This window comes from Anopheles maculipalpis, chromosome 3RL (genome assembly GCF_943734695.1).
Source record: "Anopheles maculipalpis chromosome 3RL, idAnoMacuDA_375_x, whole genome shotgun sequence".
In the NCBI taxonomy this organism is placed as follows: domain Eukaryota; kingdom Metazoa; phylum Arthropoda; class Insecta; order Diptera; family Culicidae; genus Anopheles; species Anopheles maculipalpis.
Genome location: NC_064872.1, coordinates 58,581,063 through 58,599,044, shown reverse-complemented (window position 1 = coordinate 58,599,044; position 17,982 = coordinate 58,581,063). Strand labels below are relative to the sequence as shown.

At 43.1% G+C, this 17,982-nt stretch overlaps 1 protein-coding gene across 1 annotated transcript in view; it reads left to right on the top strand.

Annotated features, from left to right (window-relative positions):
- Positions 1-17,982, top strand: part of LOC126563483 (mediator of RNA polymerase II transcription subunit 13) — a 54,688-nt gene that overhangs the window by 3,952 nt on the left and 32,754 nt on the right. Inside the window, exon 2 of the mRNA XM_050220127.1 lies at positions 15,097-15,436. Within this exon, the coding sequence (XP_050076084.1) occupies positions 15,097-15,436 (340 nt within the window). The remainder of the gene's footprint in view (positions 1-15,096; positions 15,437-17,982) is intronic.

Genomic DNA, 17,982 nt, shown 5'->3' with positions numbered 1-17,982 from the left:
CATCGTGCCGTATGGAGACTGACAACTGGCCCTCAAGAAAACCCCCTTTGTTTTGGATACTTTGTGGTGTTTGCCACTCCATATAGTTGCCAGGTTATGTCACAACAACTTCAAACCTATTTCATTGGTTAAGTGACCTAATGTTGTCGCTGGCGACACTGACACCTGCAAAACGCATGGCGCGAATACCCACAATAACCTTGCAAGGTTACTGCAGCAACGAATCTAGACATTCCGCCAACGACAGGGTCGTCAATCACGACTTTAGATCTCCTAAACCAATTTTTATCGATTCTTTGGGACTGAACTGGCGAATGGCGCATAAACAGAACAAACTACAATTAGCTATTCGGACGATAGTGCGTACAATCTACGGGGAGGGATCAAAGAACGATGTCCATCTCTTTGGCGAAGTCAAACAGAATTCGTGCATCGACACCGCCAGGGATCTTCCTGATGCACCAACGGCTGCTAAGAGTTCGGGTCTAGCCGCATCGAACTCCACACATGACCAGAGGATGTGGTAAATGTCGTGGTATCCGTAGCTACAGCTTGGCAAACCTTGGAGTCGGCGCTAGCTATACGTTGAAGATGTGCATTCATCGCATAATGGTTCCGGGAGTCCGTGAAACCAGGGACGCAGGGAAACCTGTGGTGAGATAGAATGCAGGAACCTCACAAAAAAGCTGCTATCGAAGGCACCTCGTTTGGCCAAGGAGTCTGCTTTTTCATTGCCGAGGATCCCGCAATGCATCCATCCGCAATCCAAAATCGCTATGAAATGTTTAGCTCGACGTTCAGCGTTAAATATTCCAATGAAACGCAGCCTAGTTTTGGGGACATCTACTATCAGAGTTAATAATTCACAAAAATTCAGCACGAATGTGAAAGATTTTCTTTGTCACAGAAAGCTGATTGCTAGCTGCGAAATTTATAAGCATTTATTTTTGTGACTTGGTTTCTATGGAGCAGTTGGCATAGTTGAAAACGTGATGTTTTGCTTTAATATTTCACAGTTCCCGCTAAAAAGCATTAGTCAACTGTCGGCATTAAACTTCGTGAGAAAACCCACGCTTGTTTCTAGGTGAATATTAAATAATTTATCTATCACATTGAGCGCAAACATTGCTCTTACATCCAAGATTTAAATCATGTCCAAAAGGCCCTGTCGATTAAAAAAATAAAAAGTTGAAGAGAAAGCATCGTCCAAGAAACGGCGAAAATGCTAATGAGAGTTGTGTGTTGGGACGAGAGTTGTGCCTGTTGTTGAGTCATCAACAAACCACCGGCGTGCGCTGATCATGATCTCGCTAAAGCTCGACCGGAGAACACCCTCATCAGCATAGAAATGTGTCGTGTGAGTCACAACACACACACACACACACAATTCATCTGGTGGAAGCATTGAATGTGAAATTTGATAACGAATTAAATTATTTTAAAAATCTCCGGAAGGATAAATTATTAGTTTTGTTTTCGCCTTTCTTTATTTTTCCAAGTGGTACTCGTGTGAATGAATTTCTAGACACAATGACGGGAATACATATACCGGTTTTACTCTCGAGCTGTATTCATGCGCATAACATCGCTTAGCATGTCATGTTCTAATGCTCTTTCTAGCGCATTCCTTCACTTTTCATATTTTGTGTCCCTGCGATCGACGTGAATTTTTATTTATTTCGAGAGGGGCGGTCTGGCTGGCCGTATTGCTAATTGATGTGGATTTTCCTGTATGAACGAGTAGATGTTTAAAGGTGTGCAAATTTGACAATATCTTCTTACAGGGTTTAACGCCACCGTGCAACGAAAACTTTTTTTTTATTATTTGGTGGCACGACCAAATTTGACGTTTAACCTCATCTGTCAAATCTCAAACATTTCGCTTGCAACTAGTGGGATGCCACCGAGCAATGACACCAGCCTAATGCTCGTATAAACAGAGCTTTATGGATCAAACACAACGGAGCCACCGATTTGACAGCTTGAAGATCAAAACAATCCAGAGGCGGCCCAATTCAATATTTACAACGACGAATTTAAACTTGACGACGCCCGAATAGAATGGACGATGCCCAAGAGAGAGTTTACGACGCCAGAATAAGCATTTACGTTGCCCGATAATAGTTTGACGATGCCGAATTGGCTGGGTAAACCTGGGTAAGCTGGGTATATTGTAAAAACTTCTCATGCTCATGCGGTTTTATTTTTTTAATTTATGAAACTGTTATCAGCTTAATCGTTCATTTTTAAATCGTGGTACTGATTCTGCCATCATTCCTATACTATTGACATTTTGAAATTTATTATTTTATCTTCATTTTAACCATTCTTTTAATACTTTGGAGCTCTATTTGATAATTTATTTTAATTATTATGTTGCACTACTTTGTTTTATTTTTTACGTATTTAAATGCCAAAAGAGATATATTTTTTTATAAGTTTTGCGTTTGTTTTATTGAGTTTGTATAGGAAATATTACACATTCTGGAAAAATAGATATATGCAGGGGAACACAAATAAGTCGTCCAAATATTAAACAAAATTATATGGAAATTTTTTCTGTATTTCTTGCCTACCAAAAAAACCTTCTCACATATCATTATTGGTGCCTTGTAGCAGCAATATGCTCGGGTGGTTCTCGCGTGAGTTCACTTGTAATTAATGATGACATTAACGACATTAAAGACAAACGGAAACTCACATGCAAATGGCTGCGCAGTGCTGCTTGGTACACATCCAGCTGCTGCTGCTACTGCTGCCTGTTGCCGTCTGCTTTTTGCTAGAGCGCTTTTAATACCATCAATGTTTAAAAGCCTGATGACGGTCAGAACCGAGCGAAACTAGCTCACAATTAATGCCATTAATTGGTTTATCTCTTGCCTGGGAATGATGATTTTGAAATGTCTCAGATCATGAGAAAAGTTTGTTAACACTTTACCAATAGAAGGGCATTGAATAAAAAAAAAATGAATTCAACATACAAACAAAGACACTTTTCCAAGATGCCAAAGTGCATTGCTCTATCTCGGTTTGAGAAAAGGAATTCAATAAAAAAAACATTCATCTCCCACCCCCTCTCGCTGGGGTGTGCATACTACACGTGGAAATATTCACGCACACACCAAACATAACGATGACGCACATAAGCGGGCGAAAAAAAAAACAAAAACTGTTGAAATGAAGACATCGCGCGTCTGATGCAGATTCTAGATAATAGGGGAGCGCTCTGCAGTGCAAAACACCACCACCACACACTAATACAAGTGCATCGGAGTGAAACATTGCCGAGAGCGGGCCAACGTGTGTGAGCAGCAGGTGTTGGTGGGTGAGGGGGTGGTGGTGGTGGTGGTGGTGGTGGTAGTGTTGATGAGGTTAATGCAAATTAATTGTTCTCGCACGATGCATACAAAATTGCATCTTTGCCTTCCTTTTAGAAGAAAAAATGATACTCGATGGTGATTATTTGACTACTTTTTTTTTTTGCTAGATAACATAATGAACAGAAATAAATTCATATTTCGTATTTCCAGACAATCAACATAGTGAAAAATCGTCAGTATCTTGTATGAAAGTTTAGCTTAATATTACAGGGTTTCTGAGTAGAACTAGACCAGTGCGATTTCTAGACAACGCTCAAGATGAACTGGACAGCGGAAAGGGTTGAACTGGACAACCGTCACCGTTTCCAGACAGTGGTCAAGTTGTGCTGGACAAACGCTAGGTTGAGATGGACGATGGTCAAGTAGAACTGGACAGTCATGTTTGAAATGGTTGGTGAAACGGTTGCCAGCGTCAAATATTTAAAAAGTAACTGGTGAAATACACATTTTTTGTAATTTACATGCATTCAATAATAACATTAAAATAGTTTGTACTTACAACATGTATATTCTGTAAAATATCCATGACAATAGCTAGAAGAACTCGATTCAGTGATTATAAACAGAAATGTCTTATGTCATCTTCTGTTTAGAGCAGGTATTGTAAATATTTTATTTCTACCTCACATTTTTAAAGAAAACCATGCATATTCTGATCGTAATTCTATTCGGTGTGAAAGTATACGTACGTTTGGGAATTATTTGGAATTGGAAATTAGAACAAAACGTGTATTTCGGCAGTAATTTTTTTAATTTCAAAATTTGCCAAGCGTTTCCGAAACACTCTGCTACTCAGAAACCCTGTATCGCTATAAGTAAGCAGAAGTGGACCAGGAAAACCCTTTTTTGTGTGTGCCGCTGTGTGACCGATTCACTCGATACGCATCGTTTCACGACGTTTTGACGGCAGTAGCTGCTGCAAGGCACAAAGTCAAAGTAAACTCACACACATAAAAACCGCTTGAAAACGTTTCGCTTCAAGCAGATTCTTTCACATTGCCTGAAGGAGCTGCTCACTATCATAAATCTACCCCATCAGAGGAAGAGAGGGAGAGAGACCAGTTTAGTAAAAACAAAGTAAAACAACAATTAAATACTAAATGTCACAAACCCTACACTGCAAAGGCAGCGAAAAAACGCACACGCCATCAGCCCCCCACATTAGCAAGTGATCATAAACAAGTGGACACATACTCATAACTCGCTTTCCGCTTCAACCCTTCATCTACTTGGGTTCTCTCCACACGCGTTTTCTATGTGGCTGTGTGGTGTTTGTGGCCCGCGTAATGTATATGCGCATACGCAAGAGAGCTAGGCCACTTTTTCGTTTTTCATAATTTAATTTAAAGCCGAAACAAACAAACGCTAACCGGCGTCGTGTGTTGTGTGGGGCGATGTTTACCTTATTCTGTACCAATGGCCTTGAAATTCAGGGAGAACTATTTTAAAACCACATTTAACATATTATGAGTAGCGTGATAGAACGCTCACTCTAACGGCCGGTTGCGTGCTGTTGCGATTGCGGGGTGGGAAATACGATTACGATAAAAGGAAGTAAATATTGCTCTCAGCTAGGCTTCCTCCGCCAAGCTGTAGTAGCGTCGTAGTATGGGAAATTAAATGTGTGCAAAGACAGCAAAATCTTATCGAAAACCTTTCAAAATTCAGGGTTTAACGTTTTAGTTTGGACTGGCTGCCCACGTTTTTTAACTTTCCGCATTCGGTTTTTGATTTGCAAGCATTGAATTTTTGATTGGGAGCATTTTTTTTCATCCATTTTTTTTCAGCCTGATTTTATCCATTTTATCCGAGTATAAATTCCGCAGAGAAAGGTTTTATCGCCATGGGTTCACTACTACACTATTCAAGAAATCTATTACGTACTTTTAATTCACATAGTTTACGAATAAACAAAAACCACCCAATGCATGTTCTATAGATAAGCATACAATTTTAATAATACATTAACAAACATTTTTGCTTGTAAACAAGAATTCACAGTCCTAAGCAATCTTTCATAGAGGGCGTTGTAAACATGCGGCCTTACAAGCTGTCATAATTCGGGCTGTCAAAAACCGAATGCGGCAAGGCAAAAAATGTGGGCATCAAATCCAAACAAAGACGGCAAACCCTGTAAATTTTCAGCATAATTGCTCTTAAAATTTGATAATTTTAGCGTAGCTATCATGCTATAACGACTATATCCACAAAATGGCTCGCCCGTTGTCAAAAGTTCGTCGTAATAAATTTGTTGTTTGTTGTTCACCAGAAACTTGCCTAAACATTCACATTTTTTTCTTCAACTCATAATAGATTCAGTGTTAAAAAGCACCAATAAAGACTTCATGTACTACCTCTTACTATTTCAACTCAAGCAATTAATGAGATGAATTTTCTTCTCACACATTGTGCCATCCTGTCAGCAGTTTCTCCCCTCCCCGGGCCTTTTGTGAGGTCAGAAAAACCAAACCTAACTACAGTGTTTCCTCTTGCGGTAGATCGAAAGCAAGTGAACCATCATACAGTCCGCCAGTGAAGAGGGTAACGAAACAAACGAAGCAGCGATTCAGTTTCCCAGTCGTGAACCGAGAAAAAGAGTGTATTGTACTACTTTTTCGTTCATTCGTCCGCCATCCCCCCACATCTCAAACACCCATCACCCTACCCCCCCCCCACTCCCCCACACTACTTCTTAGGAGGGGGCGCATACCTTTCGAAAATGCAGCACAAGAAACAAGAGCTTTTCAGTGTGCGCCAGAAGGGAAAGCGAAGAATAGGCGACGACGGGTTGCGGTTGAGTCTCTCATTTCGCGCCACGGTAAAGCTTCCACCCAACGAACTATCGCGCGAGGAACCCTCCCGTGGCGGCCATCGACCTGCTGCTGCTGCTTCGCTGTAGTAAGGCCGCTGATGATGATGATGATGATGATGAGAAGGAGAAGAGATTAAGGCCAGAAAACATAAACTCAAAAAAAAAAAACCGGAGCATTGGGAATCAAAACGAGGGCTTCTTGATGGAAACCTCGACGAAGTCAACATCTCAACAAACCCCTCAGTTAGGCGAAGAAGTTTTGGGCAACTACTCCATTTCAAACCATCAAACCACGCACCAATTCGCTTGTGCTTTCGTTCACAAGACTCGAAGCGCTGGGTAATGCTCTGTTCAATAGTTTTACTGCATTTAATCTTGTTTTCCTTGGTGTTTGTTTTTAGCTAGAATTCGATTGAATAATTCTACTTTTTTGAGTCTTCTTTCATTTATTAAAATTAGTTTTAAAATGGCTTTCGATTGTCTTACTTATTTCTTGAATAGAGGTGAATTTAACTTCGATATTTGCCAACAGTTCCGGTTTAAAATTGAAATAATTAGATGCTCCTGTTGTATCGCCTCTTCGTACACATTCCTAGCCCAAACTCCGTTAAGATCCGTTACTTTGGAGAGTTTCCTCAGCTTTCCTTTGCCGTTTGCTGTTGCTACTTCCTTTAGTTTCGAAGCACTTTTGCGCTCCTTCCGCCTGTGTGCAGAGTTCGTTCACTGCCTGCTGCTTTTGAGACCACCGTTGCCACAGTGCATTCATCTTCCGTTCCGTTTCATTCAGTTTCCACATCAGTTTCTGTGCGCGCCACCACCGTCTGGGTGTGTTTTCTGAGGTCACTCAACCGTTTTTTTTTTTTTCCTTCTGCTGCCCGCTAGCCTGGCTGGTGCTTTCTTACGTTTTCACGCGTGAGGAGGACGTGTTGAGCTCGAATCTTACGTTCTCTCTCTTTCTATAGCACTAGTGTGTGTGTGTGTGTGTGTGTGTGTGTGTGTGTGTGTGTGTGTGTGTGTGTGTGTGTGTGTGTGTGTGTGTGTGTGTGTGTGTGTGTGTGTGTGTGTGTGTGTGTGTGTGTGTGTGTGTGTGTGTGTGTGTGTGTGTGTGTGTGTGTGTGTGTGTGTGTGTGTGTGTGTGTGTGTGTGTGTGTGTGTAACATTTTCCACTCGCTTTTCTTGATGATGGGGTGCGAGTTGGTCTTGCCCCAGCTAGAAGTAGAAGCAGGGGGGGGGGCTTTGTTTTGTTTTCGACTATTAAACCCTTCACAGCAGCGTTTTCTCTCGCAAGTGGGTGAAGCACCAAGAGTGTAGTGGCCTCGGTGGGAAAAAACACACATACCGTCGGAAAATCTGGGCTGGCTTTATGGAGGAACTCTTTGCTGGTGTGTGGGTAGTGTGGGCAAAAAGACGAGATACGCAGGCTGCCAGTCTGGGAACTATTTTATGAGGGCCATATACCAACATAAGACCTGTGTGTGTCGTCTTCGAAGGTTGGTCCTCTTTTGGGGTGGATCGACGTTTTTCGCTGGAGCCTCACGTTTAGGAACGTGAATGCCAGAATGTACGAGGAGTTCTTATCGAGAAGAGTGAGAAAATTCGCTTCAGGAATACATTTTGAATTGGTAAAAAGTTTAGCAAACATTTTAGTTTTAGTTAACAATGATGAGGTTCATAACTATGGATCTACAGCACTACCTAGCACAGGTCATGCAGCGGCCAACCATGAAAGGAATTTATTACCGTTTTTCTTTCGCCATCTCCTCAACATAGCACCGACTGAGCTGCTGTCCCTTGAAGCATTCATGCGAAAAACAACGGCCCTGATCATCATCTCTTACGTCTTGTCGTCTTATTTCGGCTTGATTGTGTCCAATGCCTTTCGTTGCAAAGCTCTTCGAAGCAGATGCAATAGTTCATTTGGGTGTGAGCTTCCTGGTATCAAACCTTATCCAGATTATGTACCTGTACTCAGAATCTGATAGTCGATTTAAGTGGGAAATTATTAATTCTTCACACGGCAGGACCCCCGTAGTGAGGGCTGCCAATCCAACTACGTGGTTATCAGCAAGCCTAGTAAGCAATGAAATGGCCGGTTTGGGTGACCTTAGAAGGTTGTCAAGTCAAGAAGAAGAAAAGATTAGGTCAAAAAGACTAGATATTGGAGGACCACAGCGGGCTTGTCGGCTGGATCAAGTGAAGTTTAATCTGTCGGAGATCGGATGAAGCCGTGGAGGACTGCAGCCTTAGTCCGAGTTTCCTGTAAACTGACAGGTGACCTGGCCATGCCTACGCGACGTGCTCAATTCTGAGCAGGCCAAGAAGAAGAAGAAGAAGGACGTATGACTTTTATCATGGTAAGCCTAGGAGTTGAACAGTTTTTCGGCTATCGGGATGAAGTAGACTTTCCAAGTAAACTACAGGTTAGCTTGAAACTCTGACTTGAGCTTGAAGCATTTACCCTCATTAGGGTATTTTAATTGGAACTCTTGTCTGTGTTGATTCCAGCGCGATGTCATGACATATCCAGACATCGTCCTTTGTCCTGGTCTGGCGATGTTCCAGGCTCTCCAATGTTCCTAAATGTTCTTGGGTAAGGTTATGAATTAGGATCCATTGTGACAACGCTAAACTCTGCTTGTAAAGGAGCAAAAAACCATAAGTTCGGAAGCTTTATTTTATTACCCAGCTGTAAAATGTTTGTTGCACCACGAAGACGCCATTTTTTTTAAAGCTTTCTTTATGAGATCGAAAGCTTTCCGTACAGCGAAGAAGTGTACGTCCACTCGAAATGGTTAGGACGTGAAAAGGACACTCAAGGACTTATCGAACTATGCAGTGCCGTGCTCAATAGTCGGCTGCAAAGTTCGCTGTGTGCGGTGTTGTCCGTTCAGCCGGGGGAGGGGAAAATGGTATCAACAAAATAAGCACGACCCGTTGTCGTCGTTGTTGACGACGCGACACAAATCGCTACAGTGGAGAAAATGGTGTGTGCGTTTTGTTTTCTTTGGTATTTGTTTCCGATGTTTTCCCCCTTTATAAATGTTTTGTTATCTGTTTAATGCGCATGCTCCATGCTTCGGAACCGAAGGCAGGAATCCGGCAGAAGAGTCCGGCTGCGTTGCTTTTGCCCGTCTTAGCATTAGAAGGCAGCGGGGTTGATTGTCGCCTCATTTTCGGGACATTATCACCGTTTTGTTACCAAGTGATCGTTATTGTGTACTCTCTTTTCGGTGGCTAGCGGAATGTTTATCGTTTCACTTAGCTAGTTGAAAAGAGAACATTGTAGCTGTTATTTATGATAATTATAGTTAATAATAGCGAACAAGATAAAAAGCCCGAAGTGATCGATAAGCATGCTGAAAAGAGGAACTTTTTATACACAATGTTTCTCACTTATATCGTTCCCCGGCTTTTACGCACGGCCGCAAAAGAGCATGCAATGAACGGCTACGGTGTAAACATGTTGATACGAGAGGAGCATAACAAATGCGAGAGCTAGCACTCTAGTGTGTGTGTTTGCTTTTACGTCAAACCGCTTCTCGTTCGTTTGTGCGTCGTTTACACTTCCTGCTAGGTGGGTTAACTGCTAAAGGTAGCCGAAAATCGCTCGAAAATCAGCACCAAATTCACTATAGACATAAACTACAATGTTCCAAAAGAGGGCGCTAGTTGCTTGCTGTCAACGGAGATCTATGACCCATCAAAACAACATTGCATACTCTCACGCACTGTTCCTCCGGTTTGTCCCGCTTCTTATCTCCCCCCACCATCTTCATTTTGCGCGTGCCATCACACGAACGTATACTACGATCGATTCACCCCTGGACTCGTTCGTGAGCAATTTCACAACCGTTTCACTGCTGTTGTTCCTTCACTCACACTCAACATATACTCCAAAAGCATTTTGAGGGGGGGATAGTGCCATCTGTTTGTTGTGTGCGTGAAACGTGCGTCACATCGGCTCGCGCTGCACTGTTTATAATTTTGACATTTGGAAGCCCTTCTCGTCGGTTGGTACGCGCTCTCTCTCTCTCGCTCTTTGGTTGTGCATTTTTATGTGTATGTTGAAGCGGCGGCGTTTTGTAAGTTGTGTAAAGGCGCCAGCAACAACTGCTTCCTCGACACACACAAACACACTCACAGTGAGTGACGTTTGGCTCTCAGATGTCCTCGATTTTTGCCTCGTTTGGCGTGTATGTTGTTTAACCCCCATTCCCACTCGTTGTTGATGTTGTCAGGTAAGTTTGTATGGGTGCCGCTCAGTGTGGGAAGAAGCCCTCCGTTCAACAGCGCGCTTTGCATGTGATGCTTGCTCCCAGCAGCATCGATCGACCCGATGCTCGTCGAATGGGAATATTTTCTGTAGCCGTTTTTGTGGCCCGTGTCATCGGGCGTCGTAGTCTGGCGAACGAAATCTGATGATGTACGAAGAAAAACGCAACGGTAGAGGGACAGTTGCTGTACTGGGTTTTGCGCCATTCGCGCGACGTTCGCAGTAGTTACACGCTCCACTGGACACACCACCAACACCAGGTGTGCGTGTATTGGTGTATCGGGGGTATTCGCAACTTTCCAGCCAGGTTTTTTTCAGCCACGGTTAAAGGGGTTTTTTGTTTGATGATTGCAATGTTGCCCAATGGGGACTGGACTTGGATGCCCATGCAACAAAATGATCGTCCTTCACACAGGCTTCAAAGGCAAGGCAAGGACCCAACAAATGTAAACCCGGTGTCCGTCCTTCCATATGCTTGCGAAGTATATGTCTGTCAGTTTTGTTTATCACAACTCAATGCCACACGCCATGTCAGTTCGTGCATCCATTTTTTTTTTTAATGAAGCCGTCATCTGCATGCTGCTCTCTTTTTAATAAACCGAGGAGGCACTGTAGAGCGGTAAAAAAAACTTTGTTGGAGAAAGTTTTTTTGCGTCTTTGCTCTAGGTTTTACGTGCAAATTTCCCTGTCTTTTTGCGTACGTGCGGGAGCGATGGGTTGGGGGAAGTGTGCATAATAGAGCCGTTGACGATGTCCAGAGGCGGGCGACGTGATACTTTTCGATGACAGTAAAGGTGGTAGTATTGATAGTATGTTTTGATGTTTACTGGGCGCTTTCTTTCAACTGTCATTTTTACTTCTTCTTCTTCTTCTTCTTCTTGTTTTGGCTTAACGCGATTGATGGCCGGGCTCATGCACGGCCATCGAATGGCTTACTAGACTTGCCGATACCTCACTACGGGACGACGACGGTCCGGATGGGATTTGAACCCCGGTCCTGCCGTTTGAAAATCGGCGCCGCTGTCGCCTACGTTTCTCATCTTTACTATTGATCGCTTTTTAGAGAGGCTAAAACGAACCGCTAGAGTATCGCATCTTTTGGCGCGCGAAATTTGACATCCAATGTCACATTTCTTTTCGTACACAATAGTATGTTTCTTACTACACTCACAAAATCACGAATTTTGAGAAGATAGTCCAAAAACGGCCGTTGTGACTGATGACATTGATGCCGTTAAAGATCTTAATTGCACAAGATCGGCATGTGACATACTGCGAGATAGAGGGCATTCTTTGGACACCGGCCGTTACGTCCAATTGATGGGTCATCTCCGCCCTATAGCCCTGTTTTGGCACCCAACGTACATTTTTTCCTTACCACATCAAGAATAAAATGCGTGATCAACGATTTTTTTTCCCAGAAGATGCTTCTGAAGCGTTCAAAAACCACGTTTTGGAGGTATCACAATCACAGTGGAAAAAGTGCTTCGACAATTGGTTTGAGCGCATGCAAAAATGTAATGAATCTTTGTAAATGATTAAAACAATTTTTGATGATAAATGTTTGCATTTTAATTATTAGGCCCGAAATATAAATAGCAGCCCACGGACAGCCAAAGAAAGTAGTGAAGAAAACTTGAAGGGTTTCTTTACTTGAAATAAAGTATTAAAAATAGATCATACTTCGTCCAACAAACGTCACTAAATCAATTGTGTGCATACGTCAACCAAAATTCAAAACAAATCAAGTCAACGTCACCGAACTCGACCAATCCAGAGGACCAATGAGGAACAAGTTTGCAAAATTCCTTTGCTCTCTGGCACCTATTCATTCGAGTCGAACGTCCCGCAAAGATTCATTTAAACGACATAATTAAGTGTTTGTCTTGTACCTTGAAATGTTCGATATTGTGGAAACCCCCCCCCCCCCCCACTCCTCTTCCTCAAAGCCTGTTTGACTGTTATGTTTGCTGCTGACTTACCTCCCCATGTCCGGTCGGTAAGTCGAGGCCTCTTGTGTATTGGTTTCCCGAGCCGGATTTAAGGCCTCGTTTCATTACCACCGGTGGTAACATATTTCCACTACAGCAATGTGCACGGGTACACACACACACACACAAAGATATGCGTTGGAGAGGCGATGGTCGTCCCCCACCCGCCCAAAAGCATCATTCATTGCACGTGTGCATTCGGTCGTACAGCGCACCGTCACCTTTCTCCCAACTCGGTGCTCGTCAAGCGTTTCGCTTTATGTATTTTTCAATTTTCATCAGACTGACTGGCTAGCTCGGCTCGGTTTCTCATTTTGTACCAAGCGCGTTTGGACACCGAACCCCCCCTCCCCCCTCCGAAAAAGAAGGGAAGCGCTTATGCTGTTGTGGGTGGTTTGTTGGTATATAAACAACTGGAAAGCATTCACCCGACTGGCGGCCGTGTGTTTGTATCGCTCATTTGCGACGTATTCACGTCGCATATTGGTGGAAGTTGGCCGTCCATTATGTACCGCTCGATCCATCTGTGCGGCAAATTTGATGGTGTTGTAGAGTAGAGTAGTGTAGAGGGGGGAGGGGTGTATGTTTGTTTGCTTCGATGTGTTCGGCGTTCTTTCACGAAGCAGCTCAGCAGCAACCCTCACACAACAAAACCCGTAGCAGCATAACGAAACAAGGGATGTTATACGGGGTGGGGAGCGAAGATGGATTGTAGGAGTTTTTCGTCTTGGGATGGATCGAAACTGGAACAATAAGGAATGAGTTTTGAGGGGGGGGGGGGGGGGAGGGTAAACACAGAGAAACAAAGGAAAGAGGAGCAGAGCCCCTCCACGCTTTTGTGATCCACAAAAAGAGAGAAAAAAAACTCCGGTACAGAGTGGATTTAATTAAACGTCACAGTCACTTCATCGGTTGGGTTAAATGAATGAGAGAGATTTCCAAACATTTGGTTTTGGATAACTGTTTGAATGTTTTGCATGAAAATTTGGTGTAAAATAGCGTGTGTTGGTCCGCGCTCTTGATTTTTGTTTCTCCAACCTTATCTTAAAGCTCGACTAAATCACCTTGCCGAATGAGATAAATGTTTAACCCTTTGCACACGAGGCCTTTTTCGCTTGACCGAACCAACAACTCGGGACGATTTCGGCCAAATTAGGTCAACTCATTACAGGTGTAAGTAATAAAAATTCACTAGTTTTGTTCATCTAGATACTGAAGATAAAAAAAAAACATTGATAATTATTACACTCTGTAACTGGTTTTGGTGTGATATTTTGTAAAACAATAGCCAAGGTGCATTCTAGGATTGGCTGGACACCCGCCCGCCAGCATCCAGTCGTGCTACAGTCAGAACAAACTTTGCAGTCCATTTTGCCCCTTTTCGAATGCTACGTGCAGTTTTCCATTCAGTCGAATTTGGTCGGAATGCGACGTTGCTCCCGTTGATGGCGATATAAGCCGCTCAATTGTTCGACGAGTGTTTTTGGGAATCGCAGATGGTTTAGTGGCTTTTTCCCTTCTTCGTGGTATTTTTTTGTTAATTATAAAAGGTATGAATAGGTACCAGGCAAATACCCAAGAAGAAAAACTTAAGCCACCATTTGAGGGGATTAAAAAACCTTAAAATCTGTCGGGTTTCGGTGCCGCTCGAGTTGGCACTACGTATCGGCCGTGCAAAGGGTTAACATTACAGTTGAGTATATACAGTGACGGACAATAGTATAAAACCATTCTGTTTCCGCACATTTAGGCAAAAATGAGACTGAGAAGCCAATTTCCATCATCAAACGAATTTTCTTAGTTCATTTTTTTTGTATTTTTTGAAATATTTTGGAAATACGTTCCTGTTATTGGATGATTGATTACATGTCGTATTCCGTACCTGCCGTGTCGATTCAGACTTTTTAAAGTTTTGGAAGTCTTTTTCTTTTGTATTTTTCAACTCTAGCATTTGCTAAGTGTGCTAATAAAAAGGTTAAATTCTTTTGGGTCCATTTGGGTCAAAAATTATTTCATTTTTTTAAATATTGCACAATCATTGAAACAATTTTGGACAAAAACAAAGAAGTTATAGACAGTTCAGTTGCTGATGATCATTCTACCAAAATTTGGAAAAGCTTTACCTAGTAAAATTATCGAAATCAGCTTTCTGAAAAGTGAACATAAAATTCATCTTACATTATAGCCCGTCACTGTAGCTCTACATTGTTTGGCCGGGGCTACACAGGACCGAAACAGACCGAAACGAAACATCAAATTTGACAGTAAATAACGTGATATCGGGAAGAGTCTAGTAAGCCATTTGATGGCCGACGTGACCTTTTAGAAAATCGTTAAGCCTAGAAGAATATAATTTGCTAATGAATCCTAGCTCTGGAGAGTTATTACTTTAAACCCTAAGGTTTCATGAAGGCACGCTGCACCAATTATTCCTCTGCTTACAGAGTTCATAAGAACTCTCATGTTCGAACTAGTCGTCATAAGACTAGTCGTGATCGTGAATCGAATATTTGTGTATAAAAGTATGCTTATATCTGCCGGTCACAACCTCAGGCAAAATAATTACATCATTAACCCACTTAGCTTCATGAATGAATGTTTAATTATGTATGCTTCTTTTCCCCCCTCCTTTACTTCCAGACCGACCTGTGCGGTATAAGATGGCGTCAATTGGTGCTCGGTGAGCGGCCGAATGCGGCCGGCGATCCGCTCGACGATCCGGTCGTGCGCTCCTACTCCAAATGTCTCGCCGTCGACATACTGTGCGTGTGGCGAAGGGTGGTCGCACCCAAGCCAAAGCCAAAACCGGAACCCGACCCGAGCAGCATGTTCGACATGAGCATACCGGGCACCGGTAACAGTGGTTCCGTCGTCCATCCGCCACTCTCGCTGACCGCCGCCAAGGAGCTGTGGATCTTCTGGTACGGTGAGGAACCGGACCTGAAGGATTTGGTCGCACCGGAGCTGCTCAATTCATCCGGTAAGTGAAGCAATTTGGAGCATATTGTGGTAGGCGCTGTGTTGTAAACAAACAGTATTTACACCGACCGCGCCGCTGTCACTGCGGTTTCTAATGTCGACAACATTGTGTAGATCTTGACATTCAATCGGAACGATTAGTAGAACCGTGGTGAGTTTAGGTTTTGCGCAAAAACTTATAAAACGGGCAGGATTGTATGCAACGAGCCTCTTTGGTAGAAAACCTGCAAATAATAAAGACACTACTTTTTTCGGTTCCCAATAGCGTCCCTAATAAACCCTTAAAGAGCCGCGTTTTTCTACAGCTGGATCGATAGTAATATCCTTTCGTCTTTACACACCATGCCCTATGAACGTGTGTAAAGTTGAGTTGTATTGATCTCTCACATCTAGTGACAGATGTAGCATTGGTAAAGCTTGTGGGTCTACAAGTGGGGAAGTCATCATCGGTTCAAAACAACCCTGTAAATACGCTCGACACGGCCCATCACCACACCATCATCAGCGGCTCTCTTTCGCTCTCGCGCGCTCTCTGTGGCAGCTCTAATACATTTTTTCCCCCGTTTCGATTCGTTTGCTCCGTTCGTCCGGAGCTCTTTCTCGCAACACAGCTCAAGGTTAACTGGTTTTCTTTGCAATAATAAGTGTTGTCGATTGTTGTGTCGATGTCCATTGCCTGCCGGTGAGATTGGTAGCGTATTATACGGTTGTTTTTTTGTTTTTTTGCTTGTTCACTTTGCATCCGGGACCGTAGTGAAGTAGTGAAAGGGATCCCTGTGAAGGTAGGAGCCTGTGCGACGGTGTTTTAGGCGTGGGTTTCCGTTTTCTTCTTTACAGTTGCAAACCAACCACTTCCGAGTGATTGATACATATTTGCAAAAGCCTGTTTTCTCCACGTGTGTGTTTGTATGTTTGTAGTTTGCTGCTGCTCTCACACACTCTCAGCTTATGCTTTTACTACACCCTTGTATGAAGGTGTGCTTTTTTGGACATAATACGGTGTGCACGATAAATTTGACAGTTCTTGTGGGAATTGCAATGATACAAATAAGAGGAAAATGTTTTTCTACGAAGTTATCATGTGGCTTACCATGTTGGCTGCACAAATTACTCAAAGTAACCACCCTCGGGGCATCGATGACCGTCTGTATTCGCTTCCGGAACCTAGAGCAAGCCTGGACTACCTTGGGCCTGGGTAGGGCCTAGGCCTAGGGTAGCCTCAAAAACGGTCTTAATTTTTTGCACTAATTTTGCTTTTGTGTTGCAGGACACGTACGGTTGGTGTTCCTTTCAACCATGCCCCACACGAAGGGGCTACTGGGAAGCCAAACATTGGGGTTGGTAAAGTCGTAAAAATTGTCTTTAAGTCATTTTTGCGATTTGGTGGCCGTATGATAAGGTGCCGAATCTTGTTTCCACACATACGATCTTGACGACCGTGTCCAGCAGCTTTACATAACCGTCCGCGTTCAGCCTCAGGCCCTGCTCGAAGAAATGTCCAAGAACTCGTCGTTCCGTAAGCCTCAAAAGCCTCCAAATCTCCGTTACAGGTTTCAACCTGCTTGCGAATATCCTTCACCGTGTTTAATGCACACTGCACCGCCATCTTGTGGCGTCCGGCGCGGATCATCCTAAAATACGTAATTCGCTTCCATAGTTCCGGCGGGTTCCATTTATTAGGTTGACTCGAATTTTTTTTTTGACTGTTTCCAAACACTTGTGGCTTTCAAATGACGTATCGTTTGTTTTGATACGATAACTCAATCACGAACTATAAACGAAACGACCAAGTGTCAAATTTATCGTGCATACCGTGTTTATGCTTATAACAACTTCAACTAAACTGGATCTCCAGGAATAAACACTGAATTAATAAATTGTAGAATTTATTGAGCAATATTTCCAAAGTTGTGATGCATAATTCTTCTCGACGCAGTGTAGAATGTTGGACACGAACGAACAGGATTAAAAAACGATCCTAAAGACTATCCTCTCCAGATCTCGGGACACTCGTTTGGCTCGTGTTTTTTTTACCGGTGCCATTAAATTAGGATCAGCCTCGTGGAAATGTTAGGAGGTCTGCAAAAAAAGCGCATACCAAATTCCGTACAGATAAGATAATATTGATTGGTTCAGCAAGAAGAGACGCAATTCTCGTTATCCTACAAATGTATTGCCACCTCCACATTAGAGGATTAATACCATTTAAATGCTACCAAACATTAGTCGGTAAGGACACCAACTTGATCGATATTCACAATAGAAGAAAGAGTCTTACTGACCACTCACTAATCTTGATAACTACATTCGTCAAGCCGGTAAGCCTCCACATCACGTATTGCGATGATTGTGTTGCGCGCTTCAACCGCAACAAAGTATAGCGTTGGGGGCCCGTTGCTAGTCGCGCGTACCTTGCTTTAGAAAACTCGATTAAAAATCCGATACCCCCAAGCAGCAGCAGCATCCTCTTTTTCCCATCCATCTCCCCGCAAGCAGAATGAAAACTCGCGGCCATCCGGAGATGAATACTTCCCTGATGGTGTTGTA